The sequence below is a fragment of the Onychostoma macrolepis genome, chromosome 02 (genome assembly GCF_012432095.1).
Source record: "Onychostoma macrolepis isolate SWU-2019 chromosome 02, ASM1243209v1, whole genome shotgun sequence".
NCBI classification, from domain to species: domain Eukaryota; kingdom Metazoa; phylum Chordata; class Actinopteri; order Cypriniformes; family Cyprinidae; genus Onychostoma; species Onychostoma macrolepis.
The window spans coordinates 32739398-32764011 of NC_081156.1; the positions used below are offsets into that span (position 1 = coordinate 32739398).

Here is a 24614-nt window from a genome sequence, read left to right on the forward strand (position 1 = left end):
CTGAATAGCAAGTCTACAAGCTACACAAATGGCTAACAATTTATTGCATACACACAAACACGCAAATTTGTGTTTAAATAAATTACTATAAAAGACATATGATGTGCGTTTCTATAGGCCTATATTTAATTCTTCCTTTTTCTTTATAGAAATGTACTTCTATCATTACATTTTCATACTTGTTTTTCCAATTTGGCTGAAGAGGTACTTTGGAAAAGGCAGAATACAAGGATACAAGACAGCTTGTACATCCTAAAATAACAACTATAAAAAACAAAAGTGACAGTTTCAGCATCTTGTTTATATACAATGTTTGTTCTTTATGAAAAAGTAGAAAAAAAAGGTTCCCAATGCCGCTGAAGACGGAAACAAAATAATATGTCTTATCTGAAGGGAAATTAGTGGCTAAAGATGTGGACGTTACGAGGCATTACATGTTACACAATCAGTATGAATAGCTCAAGCAAATTCAACATTTGACATTTTTTTCCTTAAAAGTTGAACCTCACAAAGCTTCCCTGGGTCATATTTCACCCCAAAATAAAACAAAACATTAAAAATATATTGCATAAAGACTAAAGCATATTTTTAAGACCTTTAAGTCATTAAATAATTATATATGGCTTAAGGGGAGACACTGCAGGCAAAAACACCTTTTTATGCACCTGTCAATTTTGAGATTTTGGGCTTTTTGGTTTTTCATAAAGTGTTTTTTCAGACTAGTAGAACGAAAACATCCAAAAGACACTGTTAAGTGTTTCTTTTATAGCACTTTATCTATTTGTGTCAATAGATTTCAATTACAATACATATTTTTAAAGGCCGTTTTCTCAAAATGAGTTTTTTCTCCTACACTGAGCCATAAATCTCCACTTCAGTAGCACTTACACACACCAAACTTTACATTTTTATTCCTGTCTATATCCTGAAGGTTTTTACAGAGGGATTTGTTCATATATAATTTTCTTGATTATATACAACATTTTAATCCCCCAAAATTGTCAAAATATAGTGTTTTCTGTCTGTTCTAAGTATTTTCTGAATTATGGAGTGACAAAATGAGATACCCAAAATTCCCTCTGTAAAAACTTTTGACTGTAATATGTCAAAAAAATTAAACAAGAATTTTGAAACTGACTTCATCCAGTGTTTAGATTTTTGTACTAGAAATGTATGCAAATTAGTGCATATTTCATTAAATAATGCCTCATTTGCATATTTAAACCTAACATTTGAGAAAACTTGTAATACAAAAAATGTTTGCAATTATCAATGCAATCAATCAACTAGGTAAGTAAGGCAATAACTATTAGTTAATTTTTTTTACCCTATTCACCTGCAGTGTCTCGCCTTAATTGTAAATGTTTACACATAGTAGTATTTGTTGTACTATCATAAAAACAATAAAACATTTTATATATATATATATATGTATAGAGAGATAGAGAGAGAGAGATAGAAGAGAGATTTCAGGATGAAATATGACAGACATGCTTTGTGCAGTGAACCTTTTTTTTACCTGATTTATTTGAGGTTAGAAAAAAAATCATCTTATCTTTATTTTACAGTACAAAACCATGATTCACCAAAACCTCCATCCAGAATAACTGCACAGATCAGCTGGCAAACAGAAATAATATCAACCTAATTTATCCACTCACTAGCTATAACAAGCCCGATGACATCACTTCATCTAACAGGCCTGAGTCCAGGCTTTTCTCATGATGATGTAATCACAGGGCAGACGGTGACCACACTTCCTGAGAGAGATCGGTTATTCAGTTTCTCTGTGATTGTGACAGGGCTCTAGGAAGAGGGATGTTCAGTGTCTGTGACCGTTTCATTTACGGCAGAAGAACTTGTAGGATTGTGGGAGGAGCCGTTTGAAGGATGCACCTCACAGGACGACTTCTGCGTTTTGATTGGTCGAGAGTCACTAAACGCTGCTTCCTTTTCCTCTTCTTTTGTCTCTTCTTCTACTTTAACATCTTTCTTGCAGTTTATCTCACAATCCTGCTTGCTCTTCTTTCGTTTTTTTGGAACGGAGTGTTTATTTTCCTCTATCTTCAGCTCAATCTTCACTTCCTTCTTCCAGGCTCCGAATGGGAGGATGTCCTGGTCTCCACCTGAGCTTTCACAAAGCGTTGGCCCCGCCCACTCTGGAACCTCCAATCCCAGCAGCTTCATTAGCTGACCCATGACCTCGTCCACATAGCCGTGGATACGCAGGTGGGCGTGTTTGTCCTACAAAAACCAAGTAGCACTGTTAAGTAAAAACCTGAGAAATTTGAAAGAGACAATTCACTAAAAATTCTGTCATTATTTACTCAACTTCTTTTCCTTACAATGAACATAAATGATTCACCCACATTAGAAAAAAAAAAAGTGCCATAAACAAATCATAAAATATGCATGACTTAAATACTACAATAGCTTTTTGTGGATGACAATTTAAGCAATTATTCAGTGGAGACTATCACTTTAGAAGCTGTATGATGACTTTATGATACACCAAGCTTTTTGTCAATCTTTGTGACCAACAGAAGGACGGAAGTCATATGGGTTGCATAAATTTGTCAATAATTATGTTTTAATATTTGTGTGATCTAACACTAAGAGTGTGATGCAACTAAAATGCTAAATTCCCTGAACAAACAGAACAGATTTTAATAAATCTGAAAACAATTACATTTCTGAAGGATCATGTGACACTGAAGACTGGAGTAATGATGCTGAAAATTCAGCTGCGCATCACGGAAATAAATTACATTTTAAAACTTATTCACATAAAAAAACAGCTATTTTAAATTATAATAATATTTCACAATATTATGGTTTTTACCATATTTTTAATCAAATAAATGCAGTCTTGGTGGGCATAAGAGATTTCTTTCAAGTTAATTAAGTTACTAACCCCAAACTTTTTCCTTGAAAATTACACGCCAACATCTTTTTTTTTTTTCATTCTTTAGCTCGTCTGTGTGAAATACTCATTTACTTTGAATAAATGCACACTTTAATCAATCACAGCAGAGACAGATACCAAGCAGCACAACGAAACTGCACAAGAAATGTCAAATTCTATTTCTTTACACGTTAAGCCGCTATAATACCATAAACTCCCCCTCCAAAAATCTGACACGTGGAATAACTCATGTTGCATATGTGTCAGGCTTTGAATTTCAGACAAGAATTATATAAAAAAAATATAAAACCAATTTGGGAACTGAGATGTTGACAGGAAGTGAAAGCAATAAGGTAATGCGGCAAAAATAACCTTCAGATGAAACATGACTCAAACATGGGCAGATAACAACACGTCTAAATATTAATAGGATTTATCCATTAAAAAACATTCCAGCCATGTAATGAGATCAGAAAGGAAATGACAGACTAACGATACGAGCTTAAGAGAAAATCCAGCCCGACTCTTTGATGACGCTGCAAAGCTTCTTAATCAAAATTATTTTAATAATGAGCACAAATGGTCGGACAGAATTTAGCGCAGCTGTGCTTTTGAAGGACACTTATCTGAGTGTGTTGACAGCGCACGTGCTGACATATTTCAAACTGCTGTTTGTGTGGGTGTGGACTTTAGTGAGCTGCTAGTCCTCAATGACTTCCATAGTATTGTTTTTATACTATGGAAGTCAATAGCGACCAGCAATTGCTTGGTTAATTCCTTTGTTAATAATTTTGTTCCTTCGTTTCAGTAAATCGTGGCCATGTTGTACTAATTTGTTCCATTATTTTAGGAAATTAAAGTCACGTTTTACTATTTTGTAACCTTGTTTCAATTAAATCAATAGCGAGAACAAATTAAAACAATGTGGCCAGAAACATTTTAGTTACTTACATTATTCAAAATATTTTCTTTTGTGTTCAACAGTAGAAAGAAATTCATGCAGGTTTGGAACAACATGAGCATGAGTAAATGATGACGATGTTATGGAAGAAATTCCTAATTTGTGGTTACGATAAATATATATTTGTCATATATGCATGTGACATGCGATGCTCTGTAAGTCTCTTATGCTCACCGAAGGTACATTCATTTGATCAAAAATACAGTAAAAATGTTGAAATATTATTACAATTTATAATAATTGTTTTCTATTGTAATATATTGTGAAATTTATTTTTTTTTCTGTGATGCAAAGCTGCATAACTCCAGTCTTCAGTGTTACAAAATCCATCAGGAATCATTCTAATATTCTGATTTGCTGCTCAATAAACATTTGAAAACAGTTGTGCTGCTTCATACTGTCACTTTTGAGCATTTTAATGCATCCTGGCTGAAAAAAAAAGAAGGATTAGTTTAAATGAAATTTGAATTAAAATGATTTTTTTCATGTGTGTTTTGAGGTTGGTGAGACGTACATGTTTGGTAGGCTGAAGGTTGACTATAACCAGCTTCCCTCCCGTGCGTTTGGTTAGAAGAGGAAGATCTCCGCTAGGTTTAATTTGAAGAGATGTTCCCAGCGTCAAGGCCAAGTCAGCTCGCCTGTGAAAAGAGACGGGGAGTATCAGCTACTGGGGTCTGTTGTTCTTTTCTCAGCCTCAGTTTGTTCACCTGCAGTCCATCTGAGTCATAATGCACGCATAAATGTCAAGCTACAGTCTTTTTAACTGTCTGTTCCTGCTTCAGGAAAAATAAAAGGCTTAATTCATGACTTCAGGTGCTCATTATACCGTAAATAAACCATTCATTACAAATATCCTTTTGTGCTGATCCAGTTTCATTGTGATTCCATTCATCATCGCATGGTTCCTTTGTTGATGCAAATCTGTATCATTAATATGCAAAACCTGTCAAGAACATGTCACACTTCACCCCAAAGGCAAAAGAAAAAGAAATTCCACATAAAAAAGAATGAAATATGTTAATTGTACCTCATGTAATATTTTTTGTACAGCCTTTCAGTGTTATTTTATTATTATTTATCTAGTATCATATAATTTATTAATATACTGAAGTAGTTTTTTTTTTCTATTTTCATTTTTTAGTGTAAATTTGAGTCATTTTTAAATGTGGTTTTGTAGTTTTTATTCTTTTTTTTAAATTCTGCTTTATTTTTGTTTCAGTTTTAGCAAATGTAGTAATTAAACTAACATTAAATTAATATTTATATGTAATTTAATTTCAGATTTATTTTAATAAAGGTTCTTAATAGTAAAATAACAACACTACTGGGTCAAAATGGTTGACTAGTCAGTTGGATGGCTAGTTGACCATTTTGTTCCCTTCACAAGTGTTGAAGTGTGTTTGCTATCCTGAAATTGCAGAAAACACAGAATAGTAACATGCAACAGTGGTGGAGAAAAGGCTGTAAGATATTCAGACCTGAAATTAACTGTAACATGAGTTCAGCTGTAACAAAAGCTCTGTGCTTTTTATCATCACCGTGTCTAAGCTTGTCTGAAGTCTCTCTTTAGCTGAACGTCATTAACTTTAAAGTACACTCTTCAAACAGTACAATACGTATGTTTAATTAATAATAGGCCTACATAAGGAGATAATTATCTTGTACACAACATAATGAATATTGATTCACTAAAGCTCCAATAATTTCCCATGAACTACTATGACCTGGATGAGGAACAGCTTTCTAAATGCATGATGAAAAGAGATTGGCTGAACCTTCCTTTCACCACAACATACAAAATTCAGACATAGTGAATGATTGCAGCAGGCAAGAAACAACTACAACCTATCTTATCAAGAAATCACAAGTGACCTCCAACCATGAGAGGGAAAATTGAAAGAGCGAAAAACAGCAAAAGTGAGAATTACGAATCTTCTTTAAGTCTGAACAGAAGCTTGTAGGCGTTTGATTAGTTTTCGGGTCTCATGTGGTCATAGGAAACTCATCGGCACTGTTCCAATTTCACCTGAACACGCTATCAATCTCAAGAGTGCCATGTGTCCACTGGGAAAACTACATACTTAGACAAGCTTAAGACACATCTGTAAAAGTGGTCACATTTCAAAGAAATTTTGCAGGCAAAAAAAGCTTCATAGCTGATGTATGAAGCTGAAAAATTTTAGCATTCCATCACTTGCTCACCAATGGATCCACTGCAGTCAATGGGTGCCATCAGAATGAATGAATGAATGAATTACAATCATAATTCTTTACAATCATATAGGGGGAGTGAGAGTGTGTGTGATTATGGCATCTGCCTGCATTACATGTAACTAAGAAATAACGTAAATATGTGCATAAAACTTATGTAATATGAGATTACTTCGGCTTCGAAATGACAGACACCAAACAAAAAAGGTAATGTTAATTTGCAAGACCTGTGTCACAACACGTATCAAGAGCTCCCTTATCGGTTCTGCTTTCAGTACTGGAGAATAAAAGATACATTCTTATTGTCACATTTTATCTCCCCAAACAGATTTTAATTTGAAATAAGTTTAATGCATTTTTGCTATTCCCAATTCAGAAGACCGCACACATAGCCTGTGTCTCAATGCTTCTCATACTCTGTCCCACACGGTGCGTCTCCCGCGTCTCACGGACGAGCCGGTTACACTTGCCGCACACACGCAGCCTGTCTCGTAATGCTCATTTATACTCGCGCCCGGCTCCGCACCTCAAGCCTCTACGCGATAATGACCCCAAGCACACCTCCAAGACGACCACTGCCTTGCTAAAGAAGCTGAGGGTAAAGGTGATGGACTGGCCAAGCATGTCTCCAGACCTAAACCCTATTGAGCATCTGTGGGGCATCCTCAAACGGAAGGTGGAGGAGCGCAAGGTCTCTAACATCCACCAGCTCCGTGATGTCATTATAGAGGAGTGGAAATGGTCTACAGTGGCAACCTGTGAAGCTCTGGTGAACTCCATGCCCAAGAGTATTAAGGCAGTGCTGGAAAGTAATGGTGGCCACACAAAATATTGACACTTTGGGCCCAATTTGGACATTTTCACTTAGGGCTGTACTCACTTTTGTGGCCAGCGGTTTAGACATTAATGGCTGTGTGTTGAGTTATTTTGAGGGGACAGCAAATTTACACTGTTATACAAGCTGTACACTCACTACTTTACATTGTGGCAAAGTGTCATTTCTTCAGTGTTGTCACATGAAAAGATATAATAAAATATTTACAAAAATGTGAGGGGTGTACTAGCTTCTGTGAGATACTGTATATTACAGAAAGACACATGCAGCTTTGTAGTACTGTGTCCTGAACTGAACTCCTGACAGGCTAAACAAATGATCGAACATATTCAATAAAATCACTGGAGAGACTGAAATCGTAACTGTTGTGCATTTCAATAAAAAGACAGAAAAAAAACACATTCGAGCGCTGTCTATTTCCAAGGTCGCATTTCTTTTCTTTCAAGCTCCAGTGGATTTTGAAAGCCCAGAGGACAGTCGCGGGTCTGATGTGCAGCAGGTGTTGCGGGATGTTTTGCATGCGTGTGTGTTTCTGTGCTGAGTCTTGTGAGACTGCAGTACATTTGCTGTAATATGATTAAGCTGGATCTGGTGCTGTTGATACAATAATAAAGACTGAGCACTCTTATCTATTAATTTGACCTGAAACTGTAGCTAGAAGTAATTAAAAGTGTTTTGATAAACTAAACCATTTGCATGCAACACATCAGCAAGCTTGATGGCCGACAGCACTGTACAGGAAGTGAGATCAATCTGATGTACTGATATGAAGTTTATAATCTATCATTGCTGGAATATACAGGTACAGTAGCATTTTGCCTACAGAAGCATATATGTATAAATTATGTCCATAATTGATAGACGTTTTGCAATATCTTAACCTAAAGTCATGACTTACTGCTCTGTACATTCCTGTGGCATGAAACTGAAATTGCAATCATCTTTTCTTTGCGATTATCTGTTATCGGAGTAAAACAGTTTCTTGAATGAGAAGAAACAGTTTTGTCAGGAATTGGATCGTTGCTATTTGATAAAACAAACAATGACGCATGGATAAATTATTTTTAGCAAATGCTGTAAAATTCCATTTAAAAAAATAAATTTTGATTTCAAAGTCACTTTTATACCCCAGCAATCATCTGGTCAGAAGTTATACACAAAAGGTATTCATAATAGTGAAGCTAGTAAGTGCCTTTAAATTGCGTTTCCTTAATTCACCTGTCAATCACTAATCTTATTTTAGACCTGTAATTGCTACTTGTCTTGTTCTCAACAGTCACCATTCTTGATTCACTATATAATGGCCTTCTCCCTGTATTGTTCAACACACCTTCTCATTCCCAAAATATTTATCTTTCTTACCGACATGCTTCATCAGCTCTATTCAAGTCTCTGTCAGGCAGTGAGTCCTCCCAGTCCAATATAGTGCTGATCAGCTTCCCTCTGCAGAGAAAACACAAACACACACTTGGCGATGAGACAGAACAGCTCATGACAGGCACAGAAATCTGAGAGGCGAATGTGCAGAGTGTGTGCTTGCTATTTTTAAATGTTTTATGTACAGATGCATCAGTCAGACGTCTTTGTGCGTTTAATCTTGTTTTACTGTTTTAAAGAGCATCATGCACCACGAACACTGAGTTTTAAGGCAGCATTGTCAACTTAAGAAACATGCGCATCAATGTCAATATCAAAAATGTTATTCTCTTACCCGTTTCAACTAGTGACTTACAGTGGTTTGTGATTACCAGAGTTATCATTAACTAAACCTAAAACATTTTCGTTACTTGAAATAAAAACTGAACTGAACTGAAATAATATATTTGAATAACTTTAAGCTTATTTGTAATTTTATTAATTCTATTTACTTACTATATATTCTATTTTAAGTTTAGTCCTATTTTAAGATTAGTTTACCTTGATGTACTAAAATAACTAAAACTGAAATAAATGAATAAAAACTATGGACTTTAAAAACAAAAACTAATAAAAACAACAAAAACACAACAAAATTAATAAAACGTTTAGTCAAATTAAAATGGACAATATAAAAATAAAAACATGGAAAATATTTTAAATATTTTAAAAGCTACAATAGTATATTAATGATATGAAATAACACTGGTGATGTCACTATACTAAAATATATTTTAAGCAAGGGGACAGATTCACGAAAATAATCTTAAGAATAACATTTTTTCTTAACTGACATTTTCTTCTTATTTTCTTACTTTAGAAAAAAAAACAGTTTAAAATATTTGGTATCCCAAAATACTTCTTGAAAACGTTCTTATTGTATCTCTTCTCTTAAAATTGTTAAGACAAAAAACTCAAATTCTTTAAAAGAATCTTCTTAAAAATCAACTTGTCTTAAATCCCCAAAGGTAAGATGTAATATGGATTTATTGGCCTATTTCATATAAATTGTTGTAATTAAGCATTACAACTTAGAACTATAATACATTTTATTATTAATAAGGATATGCACAAGTGGTGAAGTGACACCAATGATCAATAAATGCAAACAATGATTGGTCATGATGAGGTGTGACCAAACAGAGAGCTCGTTTTCAATCTTAACCCATAAATATGACATTATCTTTGACAGCATACTGCATGTATGAAAGTGCCCACACACTGGACTACTTCATCCATAAGATTTTAGTGAATCTGGCCCCAGGAGACGTAACACTTGCCTACTGCAATGTCAGAGGACGCTCACGGCTGGATTATGAAGTGAAGGGGCTGGTGCCCCGGGGGCCTCAGACTGCCAGGGGCCATTAAAGCCATAGGAAGCACAGCCTGAGACTGCCAATGACAACTGAGCAGGTCCCCAACTGAGGGCCCTCAGCACATACAGACACTAGCAAGCTACCTACTACCTTTGTATTTCTTTAACCACTGTTTTCAACACGGATAATAATCAAAAATGTTTCTTGAGCAGCAAATGGGCATATTAGAATGATTTCTGAAGGATCGTGTGACCCTATTCAGCAGGAATAAATATTCACAGGAATAAATAGCATTTTTAAAATATATTACAATAGAAAACAATTATTTTAAATTGTACTAATATTTAAAAACATTACTGCTTATCAAATAAATGCGGCCTTGTTGAGCAGAAGAGATGTCTTTAAAAACATTTTAAAAAATCTTATGGATGCCAAACTTTTGAACAGTAGTGTGTTGTTAGAGCTTGGGAAGAGATATAGGAGACTACATAAATATTTTTTTACTGTAGACATATAATAAATAATAAATTCTCTAATAAATTGTGTGTGCTAGTCATGAAATTATGGCTCCCACCATCATGGAAAATCATGATGGACCTGTTACGCTCCATTCCTCTAAAACGGTGCAATCACCTGCAAGATCGGAGTCCTCTTGAGCGCGTGACATCGCAGTAGCGTCCGGTTGGCTTCAGACCCATCACTCCAATTACAGTGTCTCGAACATATTGCCTGAAACAGGCCAGGGCACAAGTGCTTATCGCTGTGAGCTTCACACGACCTGTTACCTCCTTCGATAGATATTTTTGTGTGATCGATAGCTCAGCATTCTCTCAGGGTTTATCTGTTAGACACAGAGCTATGATGCACATACACAATCAACACAATCATGCAGTGTGCGCTAGAAAAATAAACCTGAATCAATATGTTTTTGGAGATTGTAAATTCATCAAAGATTTTCTGTAAATAGAATTTGTTTTCTTTATTTACCTATTCTAGATTTATCATTCCATCACTAGCTCAGCAATGGATCCTCTGCAGTGTCTGAGTGCCGTCACATTGAGAGTCCAAACAGCTGATAAAAACATTACAATAATCCACACTCCAGTCCATCAATAATAACACTTCTTCCAGTGAAAAAGTCCATCTCCTGTTGTCTCTCACAACAAAATCCACCCACATATTTGTGACCCTGGACCACAAAACCAGTCTTAAGTCGCTGGGGTATATTTGTAGCAATAGCCAAAAATACATTGCATGGGTCAAAATGATCTATTTTTCTTTTATGCCAAAAATCATTAGGATATTAAGTAAAGATCACGTTCCATGAAGAAATTTTGTAAATTTCCTACCGTAAATATATTCAAACTTAATTTTTAATTAGTAATACGCATAGCTAAGGACTTCATTTGGACAAATTTAAAGGCAGTTTTCTCAGTATTTAGATTTTTTTTTTGCTTCCTCAGATTCCAGATATTCAAATAGTTGTCTCTCGGCCATATAATGTCAATAATGTCATATCCTAACAAACCATACATCAATGGAAAGCTTATTTGATCAGCTTTCAGATGATGTATATCTCAATTTCGAAAAACTGACCCTTACGACTGGTTTTGTGGTCCAGGGTCTCATTTGTTTAGAGCTGTTTCAGACTGTTTTCGCTAGTAAACGGTGTTTGATCTGTGCATATTTCTCTCTTGATTAAGAGGAGACGACTTTTTCACTGAAGAAATGCATGTTTGGAAAGAGGACACATATTTAAGCCAGAAGCAATGGACTGAAGTTAAAAAGGCCTTAATGATGGATTTGTTTCTTGCAAAAATGCAGCTTTTGGCTTCACAAGATGTTAATTAATAGAGTGGAGTGGTGTGGATTATTGTGATATTTTTATCAGCTGTTTGGACTCTCATTCTGACGGCACCCATTCACTGCAGAGGATCCATTGGTGAGCAAGTGATGGAATGCTAAATTTCTCCAAATCTGCTTTTATAAGGAAACAATGTATTTTAATCTTTACAGGCTGGCACCATTATAAATCAGTCAGCTTTTTTTTTTTAAGCAGGGACAAATGGAAATGTTTGGGTTAATGAACCACAAATGCTTTTGACTGAGCTTAACCTGTAATGAATTCAGAATTTAGCTTTAAACTAGGAGAACATATTAAACATACAAAACATTAAACATTAAACATACATACTTCACCTTAGATTTAAGTTTTTTTTTTTTTTTTTTTTTTTTTAGGTAATTTGAAACTTTGTAGAAACAAACTGCAAGTTCGACTGAAGGTTTCCACCACTGTATGTTGCTGGTCAAATAGATCATTTAAAGTCTGTCTTTTTACATCATTACCAACCCTTAGCAACCAGTAACACAGCAACAAGTTTAAAACAGTCCTGAATGTCTTGTACTTGTTCAACAACATCAGAAGATGTGGTTATTCCTGCTCTTGACGTGTGCAGCAGACTTCATTAACAAGTTCAGAGAGATCGATTACATACTTGCCACACTTCTCGCATTCTTCAACAAACATGTTCCCGTGCAGCTCTGACAATCGATCCCTAGCAGATACAGAGAGAAATAAACAAACCCAATAAGAAGAGAAGAATGAGTAATGAATCAAAATCAATAACAAGAGAAAGAGAAGCGATTAAAGAAAGGATGATACGTGCAAATGACTGTGGGTTGTTATACGAGTTTAAATCAATGCTATTTTTGTATAATTAATATGTTTTTTGAGTTTTATTAATATTTTTAAGTATTATTAAGTTTTTATTTTTATATTTTTATAAAGTGTTAGTTTTTGTGTTTGTCATTTGTGTTAGTTATTTTTATTTTTTAAATCAATTTTATTAAGTTTTAGTTAGTACTTTATTTTTTATTTTAAAATTCAGTAATTTTTGTTATTTTTTTTAGTTATGTCATTTCTATTAGTTGATATTCAAATTAGTGTTTTTTAGTATTATTCATATTACTATTATAGCTTTTATTAATATTTTTGAATTAGTTTTACATGTATGTATTAAGTGTTCTTTACAATTAAATTTTTTAGGATTTTTTTGTGGTTTTGCCAATTCTATTAGTTCGGTCATTTCTATCAGTTTACCTTCAAATCAGTGTTATTTTAGTATTATTCATATATTATTATAGTTTTATTAAATTCATTTTTGAATTAGTTTTATTTTTGTATCTTCAACTTAATTGAAGTTTTGGTAATTTTTGTGTGTTTCTGTCAGCTCTGCTATTTTATTTTTAATTTTGTTTTAAACTTTTTATGTTTTAAGGTAATAAAGTTTGTTATTTTTGAACTTCAACTAAACCTAAACAAAAATGACATATTTCCATGGCAACAAACTGAAGAAAGATAAGGTTTTTTTTTTTTTTACCTTTTTTGTTTTAGTTACTGTGTATTTTTATGATTTAATGTTTAAGTGACAAAAAGTTTTTTTTCTTAGAGTTTTATTTCACGACAATGACCTTGATTCAAATAAAAAACATTAATAAAAAAATACAATACAATAGATGATGACTGAAGACTTTTAATTATGTCTGCCTGAATAAAATGTGCAATTCATCATGTCAATATGCTAAATTCAACATTAACAGGTTTAAGTCATTTGTCTAGAACAAGACATGCTGATTGCATTTGCTTGCGGGAAGGGAAAATTCAAAGAGCTAATCAACGTGACACATCTGACATCACATGCAGGACAGAGGTCAGAACTTTAATCAAAGCTGTATCAGAGACGTGGGAACGGCATAAAGCCAGCCAATCAGACTGGATGTTTTTGTGTGTAATATCTGTCATTACCTGGGGAAGCCGGAGCGCAGGTGAAGGCCGTCTACGTTCTGGCTGATGAGGTATTTGAGGTGTCCTGTCCTCTGCAGCTGCAGCAGGGCCATGTGAGTCAGACTGGGACGCGCGTCCTCAAACGTGGTGTTAAAGTGAGGCATCTCGCCTCTCTCCTCCATCGTCCACACTCCATTAGGACCTCTGATGAACACAAACAGCACAGAGATCACCAGTGTTGGGGAAAGTTACTTTTAAAAGTAATGCATTACAATATTGCGTTACTCCCTAAAAATTAACTAATTACATTACTTAGTTACGTTTTATGGAAAGTAATGTGTTGCGTTACTTTTTAAATCTGGGCTTGTTTGTTTTTAATATAAAAAAGTTCTATTTTTTGGCAAACGTAAAAGCCCTTTCACACCAAAAGTGAAAAGAATAAGCCTCAGGCTAGAGGTCTGCACGGGACTGTTTTTTAATCCCGCTCCCGCCATGTTATATTCCGCACCCACCCGCTCACGCAATATATTCACTCTTTGTTCACCTGCTGTCCGCTTAGAATTTTCTTCCCGACTCGACCGTTCCCGCTAAATTTTGATCTCGTTTCCAGAATCTCATTTAAATTTCCACTACTAAAAAAGAGATAGGCTAACAAATAAAAGTGTAGTCTGCACAAAACTGTATTTGTAATTTTATTTGTCTTGTCAAGACACAAAATTCATTTAACATTTTGCTGTCAACAGCAGGAAAAAAGTGTCACAGAGAAAATAAAAATGTAGGTTGTAGAAAAATTGTACCTAATTATTTTTACTCATTTTTTCAAGATACAATTCATTTAACATTTTGCTGCATGTCAACACAATAGGAAAACGTGTTGCAGAAAAAGGTTGTACAAAAATTGTAGCCTATTTGTTATTTTTATTCGTCTTGTCAAAATACAAAATTCGTTTAACATTTTGCAGTTAACACATTAGGAAAACTGTCACAGAGAAAAATAAATAAATACGACATCTGTCATTTAAAATTATAGGCTATAAGCAAAATATGAACAAAACCAAGTTGAACGTCCTTCAAGGACACACATCCACACTTTGCTCCATCCTTTTTCTGCTCTGTCACTGATCGACAACCTGCCTGTTCTGTCTGAGGGCCGTATATTTACCACCGGTAGGCTACAGCCTGCTCTGAGAACCATTATGCTGCGCACAGACCCCGCAAATAAAATGCATGACGCGCAACAGTCCCGAGTGCAGGCTGTACTGGTGGTCAATAAGAATAAAGCGCAGAATCTATGCTGTTCTGAAAGGAAGTCGGGAACGGGATATTGTTAGATCGCCCGCTCCCGTTCAAATTACACCAGAGTTACCGACCGTTACCGTGTTTTATTCGGAAATTTAATCCCGCGTCACAAGAAATCTGGTCAGGTCCCGCGGGAGAGCAACAGGAATGCTGCGATATAACGTAGAAGTCTTCATTTCAACACACTTCAGCAATAAAAAAAGGAGCACAAATGTTTATCTTGAGTAATTGTTGCGTATTAGTATGGTTGAATTGGATCGTTGAAGGTCAGCAGCAAAGACATTGGTTAATAAAATGGGATTAAATACATAAAGGATATTTGTGTTATTTAACATTTAATTATTGCAGGTTTGCGTCATATTCTGAGTTGCATTTCACAGTTTGTATTCGTTTTGAGGATACTGAATCTGTTTTTTGTTTTTGTTTTGCGAGTGAGATGAATTAATGCATGTTCACATTTATTCTAGAACTACAGTAACATCTTACTCCCGATTTCTCTCAACATGGGGACAACAGAGCTGTCAATCAATAAATGGGAAAAAAGTAACTGGCATTACTTATTTGGAAAACTCAAATATTTTCTTGTAAATTAAAAAAGTAATGCGTTACTTTACTAGTTACCTGAAAAAAGTAATCTGATTACGTAACTTGCGTTACTTGTAATGCGTTACCCACAACACTGGAGATCACAAACATGCTTTTTGGCTGAAATACAGTCTCTTGTCCTCAGTTTCAGTCAGAAGTTTTTCTGGGTCATATCCTGAAAAATCGAATCTTCCTTGATCTTTTGAAATATAGGACTTGATGGACTGTGAAAACATATTGTCAGTTTCAAAACTCAAATCCTAGGGGTGAAAAAAATCTATAATAAAATTGATAAAATCTATAATTTATAAAGGAAGCAATACTGCAAAAAGATCTAGTTCTAAAATCTGTGCGCAACGATATTAACATGCAAATAAACATATTTATAATGTAGAAGTACATGTATGTTACCATTTAAAAGTTTGTATCATATTTGTTCCTTACAAAATTTATATTTTATTCAGCAAGAATGCATTCAATTGGTCAAGTGACAGTAAAGAAATCTATAATGTTATAAAAGATCTATTTTTAAATAAATTGGCAACTTTCTATTCATCAAAGAATCCTTTAAAAAAGTATTACAGTTTCCACAAACATTTAAACCAGCACAACTGTTTTCAACATTGATAATAATCAAAAATGTTTCTTGTGGACCAAATCAGCATATTAGAATGATTTCTGAAGGATCATGAGACACTGAAGACTGGAGTAATGATGCTGAAAACTAAGCTTTGCATCACTGGAATAAATCATATTTTAATATATACTTAAATAGAAATTATTTTAAATTGAAAGCTATTTTAAATTGTAATAATATTTGACAACATTTTTTTTGTATCTTTGAACAAATAAATACAACCTTGGTGAACAGAAGAGACTTTTTATATTTATTCAAATCTTACAAACCCTGTCAAAGTCATGGATTCGATTCCCAGTGAAATGAAATTACAAAATACATACTTTAAAATGCAATGCATGAAATTTGGATAAAAATGTCCATTAAATGCATAAATGCAAATTATTCCAGAATTACGGTGCATACTTGTGTTGCTTTAGGTTTTAAAATGATTATATAAACCTATTTCTGGCGCAAGAAACCAGTGAACTTCAGGAGGAAAGAACAAAATGACTCTCCATTCCCACAAGCCTTCATCTCCTGTCTGATCCTCCTCTCCCTCTGTGATTCAGTGAGCACTGCTGAGCCGCTGGGAATCTCGGATGACAAAGACAGGGTTTTAGTTATCACGGAGAACAGCAGGAGGTCACTACGCTTTCTTATAACTGCGGATGGAGTCACTAAGAGGGACGACTCAAAAGTTCACTTAAACAGGCAGAAATCTTGCTCTTGTGCACTTGGGAATTTGTATTAACACACACACAACAGCCAATTCTGCTGAAATCCGGGTTGCTTTTTCATGCTTTCCTAGTTACACACATGCAGCGGCTTTCCCTGCCCGACTTATCAAAAGTTTTCTGTTCTTACTAAACTTGGATAAGCTCTTACAAGTACTACATAAACCCTTAAATAAGTCCCATCCAGACTTTAGGCTATTGATCAAAGTCTTGTACACACAGCAGCTTATTCTGGCCAAGAATCACCTGCTTAGACAGAAAGAGGGCGTCTGACTGACACGTTAACCGTCAAACACAGTTAGCTTTTCCTTAATGTGACATTTGGAGGTGGGTAAATCTGAAATAGGATGAAAACAAAGGTCTGCTTGCTCACTAAGTGTCTCAAATGAAACTTTTGACTGTCTTTCAAAGATTCAATGTCAAAAACTTTAACAATTGTAGTGTTTAGTTCTTCCCCAAGCAAACCTATAAGTTTGTTTCCCGGTGCACTAATATAAACCTGTGCACTCTGACTTCCGGAAATTGCGTCAAGCCAAGCAATCAGACTGGAGCTCAACGCTTGACATATTTGTGTGCAATACGTAGGCGGTCAGTAAACAGGCCGTGTGCACGCCATCTGAGCCCAAGTCTACGTATGTCCCAGGTAAGCTCTCCACTTATGAAATACTGCATAGCACACCAACAAGCCGTGCGACGTGGGAAATTGAAAGGAGATTCTAGTGCACTGCTGTTTAGATGAAAATGCCTGTAGAATATTTCAATCATGAAAACATGTCAACCTGCTCCCTTGAAGCAGGACCAGAGTGAGTGTGTCTATATGAATTTTAAAAGAATAGTTTAACTATAAACACAAGTTTTATACTCACCCTCACACCATGCCAAACCGTTCTTTACATTTTTCAAAAGAACATGTTTAATCATTTTATTTTATTTGTGCTTAGTGAAAAGCATAGTATAAAACATGCATTTATTTTTATGCATAATGTACCATGCATAATGGTACACACTTGTTAAGATGGTTATTTTGTTTGATGGAAAAAACATGTTAAATAACTGCAAATGGCAGATATGACTTACAGTGTATTCAAATTATACATTTCCTCAGTTTCAAACGCCTTTTGCATTCCACAGAAAAATCTAATTTGGTTCATATGACATGAAGGTGAGTAAATGGTGAGAGAACTCATTTTTTAGGAGAACTATTGCTTTAGCTTTTATGCTTTTAACAGTGAGACTGAGCACCTATTTGCACCTATAGAAGCTTCACCTCTAAAATAGCCTGTCAATCAAGATTTGACAGACAGGTGTTCTAATGAAAATTTAATATGAGAGAACACAGGAGGAAAAATACGCAGCTGCCCACCGCGTAACACACGTTTCTTCAGATAACGTGTCAGATGTGCCGATGGAATGACAAAGAGGGGAAGAAAAGAAAACCATCTGGATGAAAGAAGAATTAATGCAACAGGCGTCACTCAACGTGACATCAGCACCCTTTAAAATTAAACCCCCTGCGCACGCTTTTAAACAATCACAATGACAAACTAGCAGAAGGTGAATCCAATTAAATCAGCACTGAAATTCATGGAATATTAAAGATTTGTACATCAAACGCAAATCTGAAAGTAAACCAAAGTGAAATGAGGTCAACTCGGCTCAGCAGTGTGGAAAAGCACTGCAAACACACACACACACACACACACACACACACACAGGTCCGCGCTCTTATCCTGAAGCTGAGAATAAGACCATAGTACTCAGTGTTCTAATAAATAACAACTTCTTGAAAACAAATTAACTGAAATAATAAATATATGAAAAAATTAAACATATTTAACATAAGCTAGTTGCCAAGGCAAAATTTCTAATTTTATATATAGTTTAACTGGAAATACTAAAACAACAAGTAACTAAAATACATGTATGCAAATATTATATGACATATGGAATATATAATATATAAAATATGATATAATAAAACTTTTCACCCAAATATTAGTACAGAATATGTATAATATGTCAGCTTCACCATCTAACTCAATGAGGCTGAGGTCTTCTAATGATAAGTACTTAAGAAATGGGTACAATCAGATATTTGGAGACAATGCTTCCATAGGCTCGCAACGACCTGAAGGCATGTAAATCAATAATACGATAAAGCAAGCAGTGCTCATCTTTACATCAGCCACTGATCAATTAAATGGCGTAAACAGGGAGATTCAATATAAGATAGATAAGCTTTATTCAGAAATGGCCCAAGAGCTTAGAGAAAATACTGAGACCAGAATTACCATTAATTTATTCCTTTATCAGATGCGGAAAAGGTTATCAGAGCTTTCTTTCAAATTAATGATTTCTCTTTTTCCATTTTTTTTTCTTGGCTTTGTGATGGCCGAAAGGCTGAATGACAGTCAGGCTGTGTTCAGAATAGTATGCTAGTATACAACCAATGTTTTTAGAATCATTTAAATACTATTAGAATTTTATTCATATTTTGAATTGTTTTTATTTTTGTATTGTTTTCATTTTAATAATAAAGTTTTAGTAATTGTTTTGGCAATTATATACAACTATATAAAAGTATATATGATTTTTATTTATATTAATTACAAACAAATAAATAAACCATTAATTATATTTCTATTTTTATTTTAATAATATATATATATATTTATTTTTATTTATTTTTTCCCTCAGTAAACTAAATGAAAATGAGAAATGATGGCAACTAGATTAGAAATGTTTAGTATGCATGGAACACCGGGATCAGTTACTACACCTTTAACAAAATGTGAATTTTATAAAAGATCGAAACATTCATTGTTGCAAATGACATTCATTGTTTTCATATTCCTAAAAAATAATGTATTATTCCAAGCACAGTCTAAAATATGAATGGCATTTTCAGCTGTTATTGCTCCTAAAGCTCCATATCTCCCTCTAGTGACAGCTCTCTGTAGTTTCTGTGATTCTGGCGGACAAGTATAACATGTCAGTATTTCTTCTTAACCCATACTAATTTGATCCACTATGAAGCCATATTAATGTGGGAGTTCAGGGACTCCAGTAAAATCAGTGGGGTATTTTTAATAACTAATGCACAAGTGGGTTGTATATGTACAGTTAAAAAAAAAAAAAGAGCAAACACAAACCGAACCAACATGCAAATAAATACGGAAGCAAACAAAAGCTCTATTTCTGGTTTGAAAAGCATGGTTTTGGTTATTTCCGGAGGATTAAATATACAGGATTATCCCAGTTTCCTTCTACTGGGTTGCCAGAAGATTAGAACTGTGGGTGGAAAATATAAATGTATCTCTGGCCATTGGTTTTAAGACAAATTATAGCTCTTTTGATGACATTTCATAGAAACTATCTGTAAATATTTTACTCTTAGTCCTGACTTTAAAGGGACAGTGAATATTTCATAAGTGGAAAAGTGCATTGCCCTTAAGAAGTTACTATGTGTATTGTGAACATAATTGAGACTTTTACCCAAAAATGAAAATTCTGTCATCATTTACTACCCCTCAAGTAGTTCCAAACCTGTATGAATTTCTTTGTTCTGCCGAACTCAAAGGAAGATATTTTGAAGAAAGTTTGTAACCAGGCTGTTTTGGGGCACCATTGACTTCCATAGTAGGAAAAATATATACAATGGAAGTCAATGGTGCCCCAGAACTGCTCTGTTTCCCACATTCTTCAGAATATCTTCCTTTCTGTTCAGCAGAACAAAGAAATTCATACAGGTTTGGAACTACTTGAGGGGAGAAAATGATGACAGAATTTTCATTTTTGGGTGAACTATCCCTTTAAAAGCTAATGAAGACGACAAGCTTTTCAGTAAATAGTTGGACATTTCACAGAAAGCTACTTCAGATGATTTTGTGTAAAGCAAAAAAACTGACACTGACTACATTCATGGTGCTTTTTGTCCATTTTGGTGCTTAAGAGTCAGTCAGCATCCTCTTTCATGCATTTAAAATAGCAGTTGGGAGCGCCATCTACCATAACACAGATGAACAGAAAGAACTGTCTATACTAGCTTTTTTGTTTGTTAGATTTGACTTTTGATAATAACATTAATGCAGGCATGTTTGATGCATTCAAGCTAGGGTTATTATTTTTAACTTTACCTAAAACTAAATATATGCATACATACATACACATATATATATATATATATATATATATACTTGAAATAAAATAAACATTAACTGAAATACAATGAAATATCATAGCTTGAACGTATTTTATATCAGCTAGCTGCCGAAGCAACATTTCTTATTTTCATTTGTTTAAAGTCCCCCTGTAGTGAAAATCAAGTTATGTTGTTTGTTTATGCGGTGTTTTTAATTTGTTTTTAGACAAACCATGTGCCAATCCATTAATCAACACCATTGCGAGTATTTTCTCCTTAAAACTGTAGTTTCCCAAATGCTGTCCCAGAAACGCGGTTTGAAAACAGCCCTCGGTTTGCTACATCACAAAATTCAGTAACCAATCACGTCAAGGGATAGATTCCTGTCATTAGCATATCCCTCTTCATTTATGCAAATGCGGCACGCATAGAGTTTGCATGCAAAATATACCACTATATTATATAGTAAATGAGGCAAGGGTGTAGAGTTACATTCAAGCTATTTTAAGGCATGAGAAAATTGTTTCCCAAGAAAAAACATTTAAATATGTAATTTTGATTAACAAAGATGAGTTAAGGGATACAATTTTTGACTACAGGGGGACTTTAAGTACTAAAATTACAAACCAAATAAACTGATTAAACTAAACCAAAAATAATATTTGATAAAAACTACATAGACATATTAAAGGGGTCATCGGATGCCCATCTTCCACAAGTTGATATGATTCTTTAGGGTCTTAATGAAAAGTCTACAACATACTTTGGTTAAAATTTCTCAATGGTAGTGTAAAACAACACCCTTTTTACCTAGTCAAAAACAGCTCTGTTTTCAGCAACCCATTTGAGTGCATGTTCCTTTAAATGCTAATGAGCTCTGCTCACCCCGCCCAGCCATTCTCATGAGACTGTTTACTTCAGCCACGGAACTTGCGAACTAGTACGTTATTAGGAAAGGCGATTTGCAATGATTCATAAAAGAGCCTTATACTCACTTCTTCTGTAGGTGAAGCTGGATCACGAATGATTTGCACAAACATAAACGCATTTAGGTAGCTCAGGGGCTTCAAAAACAAAGGTAATCCACTGCGTCTTCAGCAGCTCAGATGTCGGGAGTAAATGACGACTGCTAAGTTCATTATTACATCCAACAACAGAGCACCTTAATCGCTTGAGAGACATTCTTGTCTACTAGGGCTGCACGATATATTGCATGCGATTGTCATGCACATTTCGCAACAATATTGTAAAAAATCGTAACAAACTGTAACAAAAATTATAATAGTATATCAATAATGCTAATATACACTGATCCGTGAAAAGACTGTCTGCAGTACCTGAAGTCCGGGATGCCTGTGGACGTGCTGATTCCAGCTCCTGAATGCACCACCATGTACTGTGACTCCTTTATCCACTGGGCCAGTGTCTCCACTTTAGTCTTCAGCTCCTCTGGGCTGTCAAACTCCTGCAAACACACACACACACACACACACACACACACATTTTATACTCATGACCTGCACTGCAAACAGCCCAACTGCTGTCACACTAGTAAGTCGGTCACACAAACAAATGTACATAAAGTCACAAACTGTTTCAAATCATTTTTTTTTTTCATAGGACAGTGCAGTATTTATATTGTACATATGACTTTTTACACATACTAGTAAACATGTATTTTGCTGAACTGCTTGCATCTTGTTGAACTTATACTAACTTAATAGTTTTTGTGAATCCACCATTGTTTTTGTTTTTAATACACTGTGACCTATCTATACATAATAGCAACCACCAATAATCTTTCAGCCTATCATACCTTTCTATCTATGAATAATCACATTCTTCTTTCTTTATGGTTTTTGTTTTGAGATGTTAAGACTTAAATACATTATTTTAGTGTAAAATTGATTAATCGCGATTAATACACTATCTGATTGGATGAGCAGCCGATATAACCGTGTATTATCATTGTGTTGTTGTTGATATTATTCGATAACAGCTCATTTGGCTTAATATTAACGCGGTGCGTTGCTTGGCAACCATAAACTATCTTAGTTGCGCTAGTGAACTGTTACCTGGCGGGAAAAAATGCGATTCTAACTAAAAAACAAAATCAATTATTTATTAACCATAGGAGCAGACATTTATCACATTAATATAGTTTCTTCCTTCACTGTGGTAAAATCAAAGTAACAAAGACCTCATGTTTTTATTATTAGCTTATTAATTCAGTAACTGCCTAACGTTAATGTTTTTGTTCAGATTTATTTGGTAGTTACGTTAGCGATATGAAGCGTACAGCCGTCATATTCTTTACACGCGTGACGTTATGTGTATAGACTGAATAGCTTTACATACAGAATAACAGTACATTTCGTAGAGCAAATGTGCACTAAATGAAGCTAATTCTAGCTAGCTGGCTAACTGCAACAAATGTAAACATCACCTCCGGGAGGCCGCAGATGCCCTTATCCGCATATGGAGAAAGTCCTGCGGCGTAATTCACCGACATGACTCGCTTTCTGGCTAAAAGGTAAGTTTAAGTTAGTCAGTCAAAGCAAGGGTTTCTGATCTTTCGGTTTTGTGTGTTGCTGGTCCTCCGTGTGACGTCAGAATGTGTGTACCACGTGAGCTGTTCTGTGTACATCCTCGATTACGTCAGTTCGTTTGAGTGCAGGTGCAGGATCAGCTACTGTAGGCCCCAATTTTTCACTTTCAAGAAGATATTAAGATTTATATTACATATTTATCTACCTCTTGTAATAAAAAGGCCATTCATATTTTGAATGTATGCTCACTTTTTGGTGTTTTTGTATAAATATTAAGGTATTGATTTTTTTTTTTTTTTTCAAGTGTTATGTAATGTTTGGCCATCCCTGAACCCCTGGTGCTCTGTTTTGGTTTAAGGCTGCTTTCATATTTGTACTCTGTATGCAAATATTGATAATAAAAAAAAAATAAATAAAAAAATCATCATTTTAAAAGGACAATTTACCCCCAGTCGATATCTAAACTTGAACAAAACTTAAACTTTATAATTTACCCTGCTAAACATATATGGAAACATGTAATGACCTCATAAGAGATATGAAACTGCTAGACAGGGGTTAAAGAAAAGAGAAAGCAAATGGTATATTTATATTATGGATGGGAGTGGGAAGATCATTCCACCAGCCAGGAACGGAGAGCGAAAATGTTCTAGAAAGTGATATTGTGCCTCTTTGTGATGGTATCACGAGGCATCACTCGCTTGTAGTTCCCAGGCTTCTGGAGAAGAGTGAGTGGAAGTAGGAGGGTGCTGAGCCTGTGGCAGTTTTATATACAAGCATCGTGTCTTGAACTTGATGTGAGCTGCAAATGGTAGCCATGGGCCCTTTTGTGCTCATTGAAAACCAGTCGTGCTGCTGCATTCTGAATCATGGTCATCGACTGAACTAGATGAACCTAGCTGGATGGTGAAATCATGCTGTAGAGTCAGAGTGGCAGGGAAGACAAGAAGCTCAGTCTTTGCCAGATTGAGATATAGGTGATGTTCTTTCATCCATGCCGAGATGTCCGCCGGGCAGCCTGGGATCCATGCAGCTACTGTTGGATCATCTGGTTGAAATGAAATATGGAGCTGTGTGTCATCAGTTGCCCATAGCAATAGTAGGAAAAACCACGTGTCTGTATAATGGGGGCCCATTATACAGGCACATGATTTTTGGTTACATTTTATTTTGATAGTCCACTTTAGACATTCTACTAACTATACTTTGTAACTACATATCAACTAATTCTCATTAATTTGTAACTACATGTCTACTAA

The 24614-nt window shown here is 34.9% G+C and overlaps 1 protein-coding gene across 1 annotated transcript; it reads right to left on the minus strand.

Moving 5' to 3' along the window:
- Positions 1-654: 654 nt before the first annotated feature.
- Positions 655-23419, minus strand: sirt6 (sirtuin 6). Its single transcript, XM_058744819.1, has 8 exons — positions 23253-23419; positions 22144-22271; positions 13450-13632; positions 12140-12199; positions 10278-10373; positions 8275-8355; positions 4381-4504; positions 655-2244 (listed from the first exon to the last, which is right to left on the minus strand). The coding sequence occupies exons 1-8, from the start codon at positions 23316-23318 to the stop codon at positions 1807-1809; spliced, it is 1176 nt and encodes a 391-aa protein (XP_058600802.1). The 5' UTR covers positions 23319-23419; the 3' UTR covers positions 655-1806.
- Positions 23420-24614: the final 1195 nt, after the last annotated feature.

Excerpts from the sequence above, each read along its gene's own strand:
- sirt6 (XM_058744819.1), bottom strand. The coding sequence starts at position 23,318 with ATGTCGGTGAATTACGCCGCAGGACTTTCTCCATATGCGGATAAGGGC. Across the intron at positions 8,356-10,277 it reads AGAGGACTCCGATCTTGCAG|AGGGAAGCTGATCAGCACTA; the intron begins GTGATTGCACCG and ends TTTTCTCTGCAG. Across the intron at positions 2,245-4,380 it reads ACCTTCAGCCTACCAAACAT|GACAAACACGCCCACCTGCG; the intron begins GTACGTCTCACC and ends TGGTTTTTGTAG.